Consider the following 18402-nt stretch of genomic DNA (forward strand, 5'->3'; position numbering starts at 1 on the left):
TGATAGATGTTTATAGAGCTCACCACAATACATTTGACCTTTGCACATCTCTTTGTCAGAAGCAGTCATCCACTGAAGAGACCACCAGCCTGGGAGCTAGCAAACATCAGCTCAGTTCCTGCCTCTGTCACGCTTTTTTAATGTTGGTATAATTAGTATAACTGGTCTGTGCCTCAGTTTTCCCATCTGTAAAATGGAAATAGTAACCTTCTGACCTTTACTAAAGCCCTTTGAGGTCCTCGGATGAAAGACATATATAGAACAAAGTATTATTATTGCTATGGACAGCAAAATGGCGTCTAGATTTTCCCGTTTAATAAAGAGAGGCTGCACTGGAAAGACGAGTAATAGGATGAAGTTATACAATGAAAAATTTAGTTTGAATTTCCAGTAACTTCCTAATTGTGAGCTTGCTCGTACTGACAGTCTTATATGAGACCTGATCAAAAAACCCGGGCCAGATCCTCAGCTGATATAAATCAGTGTGGCCAATGGAGTTATGCCGATGTACCCCAGATGAGGATCTGGCTTCTTATCATTTGAAACAATTAACACTTTACTATAGAAGATGCTGAAAGTGTGCAGTAGGGGAGCAGTGTAGCTCTGGAACAGGTGTGTTCTTATCTAATAGATATTTTCCACCTCTTGCTTTTATAGATCTGAGACACTTTTGCAAATCCTTCCCTTCTCCCTGAGCGAGGTGGGTTTGACTAGCGTGTATTGTGGGGTGATGGTAACTAATGTCTCAGAGACGCTATTGCTTGTGTTCTTTCCCAACATGAGACAATGTGGAACTACAGGAAGTGAGTCTCATTATGTCATTTATTCCTCATCTCAGAGGAGATCTGCATGTTTACAATGTTGATTCAGGAAATCACTTGTTTTTCAGTGGCTAATTAGGTTTTGAAGCTGGCAGGATGATTCAGCGTGCTTCCACTTTCAAGTTCCTGTGGTCTCCATTCCAAGGCAAGCCATTTAAGTTTTGCTGCTTTGCCCCTGGTAGGATCTGCTCGCTTTCTCAAAGTCACTCCTGCTGCCATTTGATTTTGGAAGGAGGCAAGGAAACGTTTTCAAAGATCTCTTTGGCCATTATAGCAAAATCATATGTTGGGGTTATGCAGGCTTGGCTGAGCCTGCAGTTGGTAATCTTGGTCCTCACTAGCTGCTGTCAGTAAAATTTTGGGGAATCACTAAAAAGACTCAGAATCCAAGAGGAAAATATGGGAGCCAGACTAAAAACAATAAATATATATATATATATTTTAAAAATGTGGCCAGAGTATCATATTGAACTTGGACACCCTTTAAAGAGAGCATTGCTACAATCTTCTACACCAGTTGCATAGAATTAGTTAGAGCAGTGGGTTCTCAACCAGTGGTACATGACTTAGCTGTTTTATTTTTCATATTTCCATGTTTTCCGCATACTTTCTTAAAACGCTCTCACTTCACCTTGTTTTCATTTTCCAGGCTATGGACAGAACAATGTGTATGTGCAAGCTGTAAGATTGTCACACTAACGGGATTCCAGCTGGTGCAGTGGCTCAGGACACACACTTCTTATGTTTTCATGCTGTCGGCAGGCTGGCTTTAGGCAGGAGCATTTAGGTGCTCTGTGATCTTGTTCTGACTTGGCAACTCACATGGTCAGCCAATCTCCTCTGGCACTGGAATCCAAAAGAGATGCAGAGGGTGGCTGACATGCCTAGTTCAATCCTTCAGGAGCTATGGCTCCTGCAAACATTAAGACAATCCCTGACTGACTGAACTTAGTAAAACTTTACTTTAGGCTACTAGATTTTTCATGTAGACTTCTAACCCCTGCAACCAGATCCAGCCTTGTGATGCAACTGCAGGATTTTCTTAGGAGCTTTTGGTAGATGTGGTTTTGTTGTTGCCTCCAAATTAAAAAGAGCACCCAGTTGAGGAGAGTTTTGGAGAACCAGAGTAGGGCCACATTCTGGAATGCATAGAAATTAAATGAATAATGAATATCCCACTGCCAAGCAGCTCTTAGACTTCTGCTCCTCAGCCCCCCAGTCACAGTGCTTGTTTGGTCTCAGTGGCTACCAGAGATAGTGAAGGAACAGCATGTCCATTTAGCACCCGCTGTTTGAAAATATTTTTTGAGCTACGTGGAAGCAGCTTCCTTTCCTACCCTGACTTGGGCAAACAGGATGATCATGTAACATGGATCTTTCTTGTTGCCGAGAAGTTGGTCTCAATTGTCAGAGAGCTTTTGGAAGAATGTAGGGACCTTAATTGCCCTGTGTTACACCAGCCAGGTTTATATTCTTTGCTGTCAAGCAAAAGTTACATGGCACCAGCCACTGGGGGAACAATATTTTAGTCTTCTCCAGTCCTTTCTGTCTCCCTGGAAGGGGTTACTTCAGGACAATGATGCAGAAAAGCAAATGTGCATAAAATGAGGGCATTATAGTAAGTGTCACTCTCAGACTCATTAGAAAAATTTAACACCTCAGATAGCATTTAACCGTGACAAAGTGATTTTAAGGACCTAGCTTCTTATTAGTGGAATGGGGTAGTCAACACATAATTAAAAACTGAGGAGGTACTCTATAGAGTATTTGCTATTGTGAATTTTCTCCTAAGTGTTGAATTATTGTCTGGCTTTGATTGCAATTATAAGGCCCGTGTCCTTTCCCTTTGAAAACTGGAGCAGAATTTCAGTAAATATGGTCAGTGACAAAGTCAAGATGTAATTTGCGGCAAGGCCACACTTGCAGAGTACCATTCTGGGAAATCAGAAAGTGGGAAATAATTTTACCACTTTGAGTGTACATGAGAGGGAAAGGTTGTATCTAATACATGGGTCGTTATGTATGTGTTTCCCTGCCCTCTACTGTGTGGAATGCCAGGTCTGTACAATTGTACGTGAATACTACATGCTGCCTATTAGTGTCAGTCACAGAGAGAATAGAAACTCAAAATACTACTGTAACTAATGGAGACTGACCTTTAATTAATGGGTAATGTGGTGGATGCCTGTGGTTTTGGAGCAAAGGTCATGGGTTCTAAGCCTAATGGTGCATTGTGCTTTAGATGCTGACTGTGCTCTTCGTTGTTTGTATTAATTGTTTTCTTACATGCAAAAGACTCCATGCCCCCTCACGGTTGTAAGGACCTCCGCCTCTGCAACTTCTCTGTTCAGTCATTGAAAATCATAACTTGAAAAGAATGGGAAATTTCTGTATTCCGTGGGCGTTTTATTAACATTGAGACTTGTATCATGCTGAGTAGTACTTAAATGATTATCCCTGTTTCCCATTACCTTCAAGGGAAATGCATGTGTAAATACTGCTCAGCCTGAATGAGATTTACAGAATTGGGCCCATAATGGTAAGCTAAGACCTCTCTATGGGGCCCTTATATGTATATAAAATATGTGAAAATCATTCAACTTCTGTCTAAGAAAATTTTACTGAGAACAAAAATTCCTGACAAGGATCTTTTGCTATGGCAATGGAATCGCACCTGTATGAACAAGCATCATAAAGTTATGAAAAGCAACTATTCATAGGCTAAGTTGAAATTTTAATTGGGGTCAGGATAGATCTATAAATCCATCTGCTAATAGGTAAAGGCTGCAGCAGTGTCAAAACTGATAAAGGTCCAGAGTGCCTGCATTACTACTGCATTGGATGAACAGCATGGTGAATCAGACCCAGAGTGTTAACTAGAAACTGTGGTGTTATTTCCGTACACCATAAAGTGGATGTCTGCTTAGCATGAGAACCTCAGTGTCAGAGAAGTAAGAAGTCTTTCTTTACCTGCACAATAAAGCTCAGGACTTATTGGAACTATATGCGGAATCCTAAACCACAAATGCCTAAAACTCAGTTTTTATTATTTAAAACTGCCATTGCACTCTATGGATGATTAAATTACACCTTGTCCATTACTGTGGCCTTCAGGAGCCCCTATCAATCAGGGCAGAGCCAATCAGAAATAGGCTTCCTTTCTATGAAGTTCAGAAACTAATGCCACTCTTGTGCTCCAGATGTTTCAGCTCATTAGACGAACAGGAAGTTTACAAATAGGTTTGCTACCACAAGGCCCTATGAATTAAGCACCTGAGAGTGCAGAGTTATTGTCCAGTGCTCTACCATTCTCAACCTGTATAACCGAATCCAATTTTAATATAACATGCATTTCACTTTGAGGAAATCTGAAATAATAGCCTGGGATGAACCATAATGTGTTATCATCTTTTCAAGCTACACACAAAAAGCTACCCTACCTTTACGCAAACTTCACTTAAGAAAAGAGAGGTTTTCATTCCCTTTGTCATTGAAAAATAAGGTTTAATAAGTCATGTGCTTCTTTTTATTAAAGACAAACTGTAAACACTATGCTCTGAGCTGGCATTGGAACAAAACAGAGAGCACTAGACATAATTTTCCTCACCTATTAACTGTTCTTGGAAGATGATTATCTAATGTTTTGTCACAGTCGGGGAATTTGTGGAGTTAACTTGAAACCATATCAGGCATGGAATTGTCTCCCAAGGGAAATAGTGGTAGTCCCATTGTGTGGGACTTTAAATAGCACCTTACACAACACACTAGAAAACGGACTATGGGAAGCAGGGAGATTGACAAGATGATCCGGTAGGGCTTTACCATCTCCAACTTCCACATTTGCATTTGTAGTGCACTTAGTCTAGGGGAAATTCCAGTTTCAGATCAACTCTGTTCTTTTCAGATAAATACGTCCAAATTCAAAGGTTCTTGAATCTGCAAAATTGGTCTGGAGATCTTCCAAGAGAACAAGTTCTGACAGGAGGTTTCTAGTATTTCTTGTCTCCATTCAAATCATAAATAGGAAGTGCATAGAAAAATAATAGAGACCAGTTACCAGGAATTGTTTAGACTCTGGGTGAAGTTTTGACTCGTTTTAATGGGTTTGCCGGTCCATATTTTTTATAGTATTATAGTATCTGTGCTATTGTGTACACACTTTAAGTTATCAGACTGCTGATGGGCTCTGTTGAAGACAGAGGATTTCTCTTGCCTAAAGAAAGTAGCTTAATTCTCTTTTCATCTTCTAGAATCAGTGGATAATTGTCCCAGTAACTGCTACGGGAATGGAGACTGTGTTTCTGGAACCTGCCATTGCTTCCTCGGTTTTCTGGGTCCCGACTGCGGCAGAGGTAGGCATTTGTATCTGTTTCAGTAACATCTATACATGTTGTTTCCTCCGGTTACAATTCTCAGAGCGTGTTGGAAGTGTATGCTCATGGTTCTGTTATTCATAAGTAAACCTGCTGCAGATTGTGATGGTGCAGTAGAGTGGAAACTGATTGGCTTTGTGGGTTTGTTTGTTTATTACTTGCCATGCTTGCGGTAACCTTAGTGACACAAACCTCTAAGCCCCCCACCTCACCCCGTAGCTGCATGTGAGCAAACAATGAGGATAATGACTCACCAGGAGCTCTCTCTTCGGGAATGTGTTGAGAAAAGGTGGCTTAGAAAGGCTGTACTATTGTTTCTCCAACAGACCACTTTATCTGTGGATTAGCAGGACTTTATAACGATCCTTTGTCTTCAGCCATCAAGAAGGTGTCCTTAAGCACCCTCGTCCCTGCCTTAGGCCTCAGAGGTCTCCCTGGCTTACTATAGATGACCTGCAGCAACCAAAGTGAGGGGGAAAACAGACAAGGGTAGATTAAGGCAATCCATGGCACTAGGAATGTGAGACCACATGTGGCCCCACCCCTGTTTTAGGAGGTTGTCACAGGCATTGCTCACACAAGGAACCCACCTCTGCCCATGGGCCAGTGCTCCCTGTCTTAAGGCTGGTTAGAGTCATTCCCAAAGGAGAGTGAGCAAACCCCCTCCCATCGGAGCACAGGGCTCTGTGTGAGACTCCTCTTCACACCACCTCCTCACAGTCCAGGGGAAGGGATGACAACAAGGGTCCCTTTCCTTCTGTGCACACACAAAGTTCTCTGCTCGACTGGTTGTCCGAAGTGTGCCCCAGTGGGTTTCAGAGTTCACAATCCAGTAAAATGAATGGGACAATTCACACCTCTTAGAACTCTTGTTTCAGGCTGCCTGCAGACTCAGGTAGATGCCACTGTATAAGTTACAGTCGGTTCACATTAGCTTCTTAACCACAAGGGCTAGAAACATCACTGGAGTTTCTATACCTCCACCATGGCAACTGCAGAGTCTCCATCAGCAGATATGCTTAGAGAGGTGGACATCTTGATTAATCTGGTTGTTTTGAGTCCTCCTTATTGTCAAAAAATTGTGTGGCTAAAACCCCATAGATCCAGATCACACTGTCTGCCTCCACATGGAAAGGAATATCTGGGGGGACTGTTGCTATTTGTGCGTATGTGTGATGGGGCATCTGCCCCACACTGGGCTCTAAGGGGTTACTAGAGCCCTTGGGAGGCTGCGCAGGAAGCAGCCAATCAGAGAGGGGCAGCCAGTCAGGGCTGGGCTGGCCCATATAAGAAGGGCTGCAGAGCAGAGGAGCTTCAGTCACTCCCTGGAGCTTGAGGAGGGAGGTGGACTGGCTGCCTTTCAGGCTGAAGGCAGCAAGCTCCCTGGACAGAGCAGACAGAGACCCAGGAGCTAAAGGCAGCTCCTGGCAGGCTGCAGGGATTTGCAGGCTGAGGCCCTGAGGCAAGGGCAAAGAGGGTGCTGGGGCCAATGGGAAGTGGCCCAGGGAGATCTACTGAGGAGCTGTAGGGGACGCAGCAGGTGGCTGCCATATACAGGGTCCCAGAGGAGTGGGCGGGCCCGGGTTCACCCCCATCGCCACTGAGGAAGTGACCAGACATCAGGTCACAGCTGAGGAAAGTGGATGGACAGCCGACTGCAGGGCCCCCAGAATAGGGGAGCACAGAATGCGGCACAGCTGGAGGGCTGGGAGTGACCTGGGTCCCTGGAGCAGAAGTGATGGTGGCAAGACGCCACCAGAAGAGGGCGCACCCGCTAGCAGAGCTGATCCCCAGGACAGCCAGCAGGGGGCGCCTTAGTGGGGTGAGTTGCACCACATTACAATGTGTTTTCTGTTGGATTTTCAGCCAGTGGTGCTCCCTGAGGTACTTGTTATGTTAAGTGGGAGCATCTTGCAGTGAGTCATGATATCAGTGCTCCGGGATCTGGTTGGCTGCCTGTTGGTTTCCGGTTGGAGTTTAAGGTGTTGGTTTTGGCCTGCAAATCACTCAATGACTTGGGGACCTGCCTATCTGAGAGACCACCTCTCTCTGTATGCCATACTGCTGCTGTGGAGATCAGTAAAGATGCTCAGGCTGTAGTTCCATGGGTTTATTTCAGCTTTGGCATTTGCTTTTCAGCTTGGCCTAAAATTGTTGGATCTGTTATTGCACGCTGCAAGGCTCATCTTTTGGGGAAAGAGGCATGATGAGGCCTCAAAGCTGCTGGAAATGGGGATCAGGGGCTGAACCAAGGGTCATTATTAACTTTTTCCTGGCTGGTTAGTTTTAGCCGCATGAGGGAGACAAGGCTGCTAGATTTACATTGCTGAGCTAGAATGTTGGCTCGATCCCAGGGTCTCCTAGAGCAAGGGAGAAGGGACTCTTTTATTTTGTAAAGATCCAAGCAAACAAATGAAGTATTTTGCAGTGATATTCTTTAATGCTGCGCTTTACAATAAGTGGTGAGTGTTTGGGTCATTGCAATCGTATTTGTTCAAGGGAATTACCATAATTTAAACAAGAGCACATAAAACCATCCTTAACTTTGTTTGTTTGGCTAGAATCTGAATTATAAAGATTCCACATCTATAATGGTCCAGCTAAAATACATGGTTTTTAAAATGAGGTATGAAGGGAAGGGATTAAAGAATTCAAAAAATCCCTGCATTCCCTATAATTATGGGATGCAACAAAGGAGACATTGCAATCACTGTTGCCTTGTCATTCTCAGCAGCTGTTTAGAGACAGTCATGGACGTGTTCTCACACAGGCCTCTTTAGCGCTCTAGCCTTCTCACATGTAGCCTGCAATTTATCTGATCTTGTACTGAGTGATCAACTGTCTTGTCAGAACACATGTAAGTCCTTCTCAGCACCTGTGTAGTCTCACTGGTTAAAGGGGATTATTCTTTGTCCTTGTTCAGGAAAACCGTGGCTCTATCTTCTCCCTGTACCTTGAAATAGGCTCCATTATTCAGTGTTTTAAATTTTAGACAGGTGAATGAAACCTTCAGTCAGGTCAGCTAAAAAGTTAAATTACAAAGCTTCTTTTGTTCTGGGCAGTGTGTAGCGCCTAATACATCTTACCCAATTTATGCCTTGTGCTGTGCACATAGATATCACCTTGCAAATGATGCACTTGACACATATATTCTCAATGTACCTTATTTCAGGCAAATAAAGCACTGTTTTATAACAAGCAAGCATTTCCAAGGTCCTTTCCCCTGTAAATCTCTTGTATTTTAATCAGGAAAATATGTTCCATTGTAGATCAAGCAGGTTTAATACAATGTCAGTGGTGGTAACTTATTATATTGGGCCACTGCTGTCATGGTGCTTTCACATACTCAGACTGGCTTGCCTGTAATGAGAGGCATGAAAGCAACATTGGAGAAGCATTGTGATACTATCCTGAGAGGATAGTAACAGATAGAGAGATTATTTCTTTAGCTACAATGAATATCTCTTCCTGTGTGCACTGAAATGCAGGAATAATGTAAAATGGGGCATTGTATCCAGCCCAAGTGTAGCGCAGGTGGGTTACAATACAGACTGCAGTATTGTATACAATTTCTGGATAGTGTTCTTCACTAAAATGTTCAGAAAATGCTTTAGTGAGTGACAGACATGAAAGCTAATGCTTATCCAGCTGCTCTCATCTAGGATGATGAGGGCAAAAGAAAACCGGGATATACACATGTCCTTGCAGCTGAATTTCAGGAAGAGAAAATGGAATGATGCAGTAATGTAGCAAAGGAAGCCTGGCTAAAGTGAATAAGTTTTGAGATGTGCAGTGGTATGCTAAACTATCTGTGCAATCTTGTACAGTATTTAGCTGTGACACTCTTAGTACCTTTCCCAGACCTGAAGAAGAGTTCTGTGTAGCTCGAAAGCTGGTCTCTCTCACCAACAGAAGTTGATCAAATAAAAGATATTACCTCACCCACCTTGTCTCTCTAGGTTTTGAGATGGTATTTGAAGAGAGGAAGCATCTCATTTCCAATTAGACATGGCAGTAAAGGAGAGTCATGTTGAGGAGCATAGGGGAGTCCATGACTGGAGCTGTGGAATTCGTGAGCAGCGAAGTAGCAGGACATATATTCAGAGAGAAGCATTTTGAAAAACCAGAGGACAGTTTTGAATTGTATTTGGAGATGAAGAGCTAGTGAAGCTGATGGCCATAAAGGGTGGCTGAGGACCGGGCAATGCACTATCGTGAACTGAAGTAGGAGAATAATCAGCTGCAGATTTCCGGTTGCATCTCAGCAAAGAACTTGAAGACCATAAAACCAGGAATTATACAGCACAAATGGGGGAGTGCTTAATAAATAGCTAATGTTTGCAGCAGAGGCAGGGTCAAGAAAATGATGAAGTATTCGGATGATCTAGAGACAGTGCAAAGCAGATCTAAAGGCAGTGAAGACATGGAAGGGGGAAAATATTCAAGGCCCTGGAGGACTCCAATACTTCTGATCTCAGGATTGAATGAAAGGTCTGACTCCAGATTGCTGTAGGACACATCAGAGACCCCGAATAAAGAGACATTTTCACCCAGAAGCATGATTTCATGTTTTAAGCATTCACTTGTAGAAAGGTCTGAGGTAACCAAGAGCAAAGAGATTCCAGGCAGACAGACAGATGGGAAATGTAGAGCTGAGTGTGATCCATATAAAAGTGTTGCCCTTGGTGTTAAAGGCAGAGTTGAGGTACCCCAGTGGGAGAGTACATATGAAGAAGAGAATAGGTTCTTTCCTCACCCACATATAACATAGGTATGTTTTAATGCTGTTTCTTTTCCATTTCCCTCAGCATCTTGTCCAGTACTGTGCAGTGGAAATGGTCAGTACATGAAAGGGCGATGTCTATGCCACAGTGGCTGGAAAGGGGCAGAATGTGATGTTCCAACAAACCAGTGCATTGACGTATCCTGCAATAACCATGGCACGTGCATCATGGGGACCTGTATCTGCAATCCAGGGTACAAGGGGGAGAGCTGCGAAGAAGGTATTTGCAAGTTACATTCAATTAGCCTTTTTTGCTTTGATTGCTGATCTATAATTACATATGTAGAGATGGTACTGAATAGTTCTGGCACTTAGACACCATAGTAATAGGCACCTTAGAAATACAACAGATGGATGGAACACGAAAATGATATGTTGTAATAGCTTGTGGTTATCTGTCATATTTGTGCAGTAATTGGGTGAAAAGCCATCAAACGTTTCAGATAGACAGATCTGGTTGAGGGGCCAGAACATCTGATCACATGTTCAAATGTTCTTATTAAAGCATCATTTCCATTTACACATCTAAACGTATAATTACTTTAAGAGGGTATTTTTCTGGCATGCTATGCCAAGTGATCGTGGTTGCTTCCGTATATAAAACAGTGAAGTATGTGAGAGGCCCTGCTTCCTTTCAAGTTTAAAAGCATAGATGTGTTCAGGACATGAATTTAAGCTCAACTTCAGAACCAGATATCGTTTCAATGGATCTGCCATACATTTCTTTCACTTCCCATTAGCCCTGAAACATTTTTTCCATGTACAGTTATTTTTGTGTCTCCCAAGTATGGTGCCAATAAGTACTTTAATTATTTATTATTATTATTTATTAATTAATCCTGTTCTTTTTACGGTTACAGACTAACATGGCTGCTACTGTGAAACCTTTAATTAGTTTGTGCAGGTAATCATCCTGTCTGCATCTTGGAACACGAACAAAATAAATGTTCATCTTCCCCTATTCATAACCACCTCTTAATGCAACAGTTCTTTACAAACACAAACAAACAAAACCAAAAAATGGACAATTGTTTCCATATTTACAAATTATCCCTCAATCAGCCAGTTATAGAGATATCTCCAGAAGGGCCTGATTTTCAGAGGTGGCATAGCTCCTGCTGTGACTTCATTTGAAGTTGTAAGTGTGCAGCACTTCTGAAAATTTAATGCAGAAAACCCCAAAGACAGTTCATTCTGGGTTTAATTCATCTCTCCACAAACACCAAGCCAACCCCTTAAATGGTGCATAGGCTTCAGACATGACCTTTGGACAAGAGTGAATGTCACTCCATAATTTACCTGCAATTGCTACAGTGAGTATGAGATAAAGAATCCCCTCAGCTGGTTACTTTTTATACAATGGCAATGAGAATAACCTGATTTGGATTCTGGTACCCAAATGGCACTTCTTAGAAGCATAAAATGAATTCTGGGTTGAGCATCTGGCATTAGATGGCTTGTGTCTCAGTAACAGTTAGTTGGATACAGTGATGGTGTCAATTCCATGCTACTAAGCCATCTCTTGAGAAAATTTACCTTGGCTAAAAATGCTAACAGTGTAATAGATCTGGGAAGCAGAGAAAACTCAAAGTTATTATTACTGAAAAGATTCACTAAGCGGGTCACTGTATCTCTTCATTATTAAATCATCGCTGGTATCTAAACAAAAGTGACAAAATGGAAACTATTTAAAAGTCAGAGTCAGATTCTGCCCTCAGTTAGATGCATGAGTAACCCTATTGATGTCAGCGAGGTTTAATGTACGGAACACAGAGCAAGATCTGTTTTTTTCCTAATATGAACCTCCTTTCCCCAGCCACATTTGAAGCAGTAGAATAAACCCAGTTCAGTTGTTTTATATTATCACTATGGCAGGGGACAGTATCACAGTCCCACTAGGTGGAAACGTGAAAAAGAATGAGGAACAAAAAGAACACGTTTTTTCTTATGAGGTTTTAGTATTTTTCTATTATACATTTGTTTTTCATACGCAAAATATAATTTGTATTATGCCACAAAGGGGTGTGCGGGAGAATCAACCTAGCAATATGCCATGTAGGAAATCTGCAGGGTACTTTTTAAAATCTAATGATATACATTTTTAAAAATTGAGTTTAGTTTTTGATTTCTGTTTCATGAAGGGACATCTGGTATTGATTCCTTCTATTATTTCTCAGTTTCTTTGGTGTCCTTGTTTATAATGGGTTTTCTTATTGCATTTCTTCTTCCTATGCCCCCTCTCCCCCCATAGAAGTTTGGCAATGTGCATAAAACATCAGTTAACAGTCTTACATAGGTTGTTCTTTTCACTCTTCTAAAGTTTTATTGCCCCATATTTTATAAGGCATAGGCCAAGCCAATAGGACTTAAAGCAGGGGACGAACAAATTTAAGCAATGAAAAATGAGAAGTTACTTTTTGGGTACTAAATAAGTCTAAATAATTTGTATGACCAATGAAGCATATCAGGGAAAGTATAGTTTCTGCAATAGCATTACTTGCTGCATGATTTATCTCACTGGCAAAGGTTATGCAAAAGGTTTAAGCTACAAATGGGACACTTTCTAAACAGGAATTAGACCATTCTGACTGTTTTCCTACCTGTAAAACAAATATATATGCAAAACTCAACTGTTCTATGTTAGACTTTGTACCCTCCTTCCCCACCCTCCTTCTCGTCCTGAGCTAAGTGGCTACGTTTATCAAGCAGAGCTCCCTAAAAAAAAAAGTCCCTTTATCCTCAAAAACCACCAAAGCAAATAAGAAGAAAGCACAAGTCCCTAATCCTGTCCCAGGGTTCTTGCCACAGTGTAGAACGCTTAAAAGAGAGATGGCTACTAAGGGCAAGATTAAAGTTGCCATTGTTTGTGACATCTTTTGAAAGGGCTCATTTCAACATGAAAAATGGCCTTGGGATTATGATAAATGGGGGCTTCTGACACACACACATTCCCCCTCTATAATCTTCTGTGTTTGAGCTGAGGAAGCAGAGTGCTGGCCTTCTGTGATGGAGCCCCATTTAAAACTTACCTTTTTTCCCAATCGACCTTCACAGGGAATGATTAATTGCTTGGAGGTAGCCTCTTGTCAGTTAGCCTGTGATCTTTGTTCTCTGTGTTCAAACCATCTGCTGAGAACCTAGGATTCTGTTAGTCTGTTTCATAGTCTCTTTTGTACTTATTACTGCTGAGCAAGAACAGGGCCAGGGCTCCAAGGGTCTCAAGCTAAAATTGGAACCCTAGCTCCCAGCTCACTAAAAGTGGAAGAGATTTATAGGCTCATCCTTTCCAGCATCTTGTGATTCTCAAAGGTTGTTCCAGCTATAAGCAGAGGGCCAGGAACCTATGAAACAGAAAATACCCTCGCATGCCTCAGGATAGTAATTGCTGAGCCATTGCTTGTCAGAGTCAGAAGGCTTTGTGAATCCAGGGAATTATCAGAGTAGTTTAATGGGCTGGTGTGTTTCCTTTCAAGGTGTCTGGAACTTAAACAGGTCATTGGAATTCTCATGAACCCTAAAGGAATAACACAACCTCAAACCTGTCAGTATATGCTGTGACCGCATTGTGTTCTGCTGTATTAGAGCCAGCAGTTGGGCAACTCTGCCCTCGCAGCTTAGCCTGATACTTGTCATTGATCCTCAGGGCACTGCCACCGGCAGTTTCAAGAGATGGGAATAGTTTGAAGGAACTTTTCTTCCTCTCACGTGCCCTATGTGCTTTTATATAAATAGATGATCAGTTCCTCCATTCCTTGTGGTTTTGTATGTTTCAGTTGGTGGATGAAATTCACCCAGGGGCAGTCAGTCAATAGAAGGCCTCTTTGCACCACTTAAATTAAGAGGCACTTTAGTGGTATAGAATTCTCGTGCAATAGGATCTTCTTAAGTAGGACGCCCAAATGGATTGTCTGTCAACTCTATTAAGAGACTGACCTTATTAAAACTAACATTCAAAAAGACTAAAAATTAAATATTGTATTAAATAAAAGTACAGAAGTAAAAGGTATTCAATAACATTTCATCTCTCTTTCTTTTATACCCTTGATCAGCAAAATAAGCAAGCATGTGACTTAACTTGAAGCATAATCTCAAATCCCACTGAAGTTCATAGGACTTAAGCACAGGCTTCAAGTTAAGCACACGTTTATGTGTTTTACTGAATCAGGGTCTTAATCTTTATTTGAAAATTTCTCTTAGAAGCCCAAAGCTCAAACTTCCACAACAATGTAATATCTGATGGAGTATCGTCAACTTAATGGCACCGTTCAAAAGCATTTCCATTAAACAGAAATTATGTTAATACTGTCTCAAGTAAGATGCTGTTCAGGCCATTCACTGTCACTGCCAATGGGCTACACTGATATCTCGAGAGTAATAGGTAAATTGGAAATCCCTTTCAATGGAATGGGTTTTAATATACTTTCTGAAAATTACCCTATACCAGAAAACAACATCTATAAAGTCCTTTTAGTATTAACGTGGCATCATACTGTTCTGTTAGCATCAGTATAAATGTTCTATCTTATTATTAATGGCTCCTAAACACAGATTAACCTTTCTGTCTACTAGCCCATGCTGATCACTGCAGCTTCTGAGCATCTAGCCATTCATGACTTGCATTAGAAATGGTGGGGGAGGAGCATTGTCCATTTTATAGAAATAGATACATATTTGGAATAAAGATTGTAACCACTGTGTCAGACAGGTGTGTTGTAACCACGTATTATAATACATAAGTGAAACAGAAATGATTTTCATCTTGGGGTAAAGCTGATAGTTCACTTGATCTCACCTTTCATGGAGGTGAGTGGAGGGAGTACCTGTTGGGTAGACAGGGAGGCAGGATGTGTGGGTTCATATTCCCAGCTCTGTAATGGTCTGAGCAAGTTGCTTATTCTCAGTCTCCCTATTATAAAATGGGGCTAGTGCCTAATTCACAAGGGTGTTTTAAGGCTTAATTCATGTCCATAAAGTGCTTGAATGTATTAATAATATTTATTATTATTCATATGATTATAATACAATCCAGTAAGATGCTATATAGTTCCAAAGTATTTATTATTATTTTATAATTATAAATATAATTGATTGCCTCCAGTTGGTACTAGACATACAATTTATTAGTATGAGCAAAAGAATGGATTTCACCATGTAACATTCCTTTGTTTTCATTTTAGTTTTGTTCTTTCCAGAATCCCATCCTATTTCTCATGCAGAAATTTCTGAAGTGCAAAGCAACTGTTGAGTGCTTCCTGGGGTGGGAGCTGTCTTTGTCTCATTCGACTGCACAGCCTCAAGATGCTACTGCATTGTAAACTATAAATATCAAAATGGGTCATTCCGGAACTTTCTATCTCTGCTTTCCCCCCCCCCAATGTAGTGGACTGCATGGATCCCACCTGTTCTGGGCGAGGAGTATGCGTACGGGGAGAATGTCACTGTTCCGTTGGCTGGGGAGGAACGAATTGCGAGACACCAAGAGCTACCTGTTTGGACCAGTGCTCTGGACACGGGACCTTTCTGCCTGATACCGGGCTCTGCAGCTGTGATCCCAACTGGACCGGACACGATTGCTCAATCGGTAACTGTAGCAGTGACTTTTTTTTTTTTTTTTAATTATAAAATATTAGCAGTTGGGTCTGTAAAAATGCACTGCAAACTGAGCATGACTGGAAGCATACCTGCTATCACTCAGCCACATAAATAATTCTGCTTCTGTTGGTGAATTTATAGTAATAGCCCCATTAAAGCTACCTAGGCCTGCTATTGTTCATTATATGCTATGAATTTAATTTACAGGTTGCGTATAGCTGCCTGTTGTGGTGTTAATTCTTGATGAAACTTTGTAGCCTCCAGACTTTGTAGCGTTTGGTGTTTGACTAAAGAATACTTAGTAATCTCACAAACATATAACAGTGAAAAGACAACAGAACCCTTCGAGATGGCAGTTCTACTTCGGGTCTGTTCTCCCTCTAGTGTTTGAATGAAGGCCATGTCTACACTACAGGGTAAGTCGACTTACGCTACAGCTGGAGTCGATGTACCTTAGGTCGAGTTACCACGGGGTCTACACTGCGGGGGGTCGACCGGAGAAACTCTCCTGTCGACTTACCTTACTCTTCTCATCAGGGATAGAGTACCGGGGTCGACTGGAGTGTGATCTGCAGTCAATTTGGTGGGTCTTCACTAGACCCGCTAAATCGACCGCCACTGGATCGATCTCAGAGCGTCAATCCCGGCTGTAGTGTAGATGTAGCCGAAGTATGTTGTAGGCCAGGGGTGGCCAACTTGAGCCTGAGAAGGAGCCAGAATTTACCAATGTACATTGCCAAAGAGCCACAGTAATACATCAGCAGCCCCCCATCAGCTCTTCCCCCGACCCCCGCTCCCAGTGCCACCCACCCACCGGCAGCCCCGCCAATCAGCGCCTCCCCCTCCCTCCCCGCACCTCCTGATCAGTTGTTTTGTGGCATGCAGGAGGCTCTGGGAGGTGGGGGGAGGAGCAAGGGCACTGCAGGCTCAGGGGAGGGGGCAGGAAGGGGTAGAGTGGGGGCAGAGCCTGTGGCAGAGCCAGGGGTTAAGCAGTGAGCACCCCCCAGCACATTGGAAAGTTGGTGCCTGTAGTTCCAGCCCTGGAGTCAGTGCCTATACAAGGAGCCACAGGTTGGCCACCCCTGTTGTAGGCTGTGAACTAGAGAATAAGCCTTAATATGAAGAACTGTAGGCACTTGTAAAAGATCATGCAAGAAGGGACATAAATGACTGCAAGTATTTGAAAGGTGCAAACACCTACCAGAGAAAGTATTTTTTACGTGACATCTCCAGGTTTGTTAACAAATTGGAGCTTAGACTTCTCATTCCCCAGCTAAACAGGAAGCTTCTTGGAAACCAGCAGTAGGTATCTGAAATAGAGACTCAAGAAAAATGATACACAGGCTTTTTCTCCCTTCTTTTAAGAATAACCCAGTCTCTAAATGGCATCCTGAAAATACCATATGCACGTTAGTCTGGAACTCTGGAGCAATAGTCTGCTTGGCCTTTGTTCTGTATTCTGTGTTCACAAATAAGAAGTATAAAGAAGACAGCTGCAGACCACATCTGTAGTGGTTTCTTTACCCTATGCAGCTGTTGAGGAACTGAGCCACAAATACAGAGTGTAGTTCAGGGCACTGCGGTACAGACGCTCCCCGACTTACGCAAGCATTCCATTCCGGAACGCTTTGCAGAACTCGAATTTTGCATAAGTCGGAAACGTATACCTGACCATTACACAAAAAAACCCAAAACAAACTAGTTCTAGCTAACGGAACTTTTTCCGTAAGTGCGGATTTGCATAAGTTGGGTTTGCGTAACCCGGGGGGCGTCTGTATTGTCAAGCAACTTAAATGAATTTGTAGCAGAGCACACAAAAAAAAAACTTTCTTAAGAGAACTGGAAGGATTGATGTGGGAGTAAATATGACAAGTTGAATAAATAAGGATAGTTTAACCAGGGCTGGCCTTACCATGAGGCGAATTGAGGCGGCCGCCTCAAGTGCCAGACTGTGGCAGGGGGTGGGGGGGAGGGCGCCACTAGGACCCAGAGTGTAGAAAATGAAAGACAATGAAAATAGAAGTTTCCATCCAACACATTACTGGCATGAAATCCCCAATGGTGACAAAGAGGAGAGGCCATGGCTTATGTACTCAAAAACCCAGAATGCTGCATACTGTTTTTCTTGAAAGCTCTTCCAGTCTAATGTTCCAGCCACATTGGGTTCTACAGGAACAAAGGACTGGAAAAATCTGGCTAGAAATCTGGCATGCCGTGAGAAGGCAGCAAATCACCAGAGAGCATTCCATCAGTGGAAAGAGCTTGAGATGAGACTAAGGTTAAAGGCCACCAGAGATGATCAGCATCAAGAGAAGATTGCATCAGTCTCTTTACTGGCAAAATTTTCTAAAAAGGCTCATTGCCATTGTGAGAATGCTTGCTACCCAAAACCTAGCACTGCGTGGCACTTCAGATCAGCTGTATGTGCCAAACAATGGAAACTTCCTTAAAATTGTGGAGCTGATGGCTGAGTTTGATGCTGTACTTCAGGAGCATCTAAGAAGAGTCACCACCCAAGAAATGTACACGCACCACCTTGGAAAAACAATTCAAAAGGAGATCAAACAGTTACTGGCAACAAAAGTTAAACAGAAGATTGTGGCAGATCTGAAGTCAGCAAGATATTACCCTGTTATTCTGGACTGCACACCTGACATCAGCCATATGTAACAAATTACTTTAATGGTGCGTTTTGTAATAATAACAGAACCTAGTGAAAATGTCCCTGCAATGGTGACTGTCAGAGAGCATTTTCTAGAATTTATTGACATTGATGATACTACAGGAGCTAGTATGACAAATGTGCTTCTTAAAAAGCTGGAAGATACAGGAA

At 42.3% G+C, this 18402-nt stretch overlaps 1 protein-coding gene across 2 annotated transcripts in view; it reads left to right on the plus strand.

Moving 5' to 3' along the window:
- TENM4 (teneurin transmembrane protein 4) overlaps window positions 1-18402 on the plus strand; it is a 768234-nt gene that overhangs the window by 574696 nt on the left and 175136 nt on the right. For both annotated transcript variants that reach the window (XM_034759079.1, XM_034759080.1), the window contains 3 exons: window positions 5072-5173; window positions 10003-10197; window positions 15358-15558. In XM_034759079.1, coding sequence (XP_034614970.1) covers window positions 5072-5173; window positions 10003-10197; window positions 15358-15558 — 498 coding nt within the window. The remainder of the gene's footprint in view (window positions 1-5071; window positions 5174-10002; window positions 10198-15357; window positions 15559-18402) is intronic.

Source organism: Trachemys scripta, chromosome 1, assembly GCF_013100865.1.
Source record: "Trachemys scripta elegans isolate TJP31775 chromosome 1, CAS_Tse_1.0, whole genome shotgun sequence".
NCBI lineage: Eukaryota > Metazoa > Chordata > Testudines > Emydidae > Trachemys > Trachemys scripta.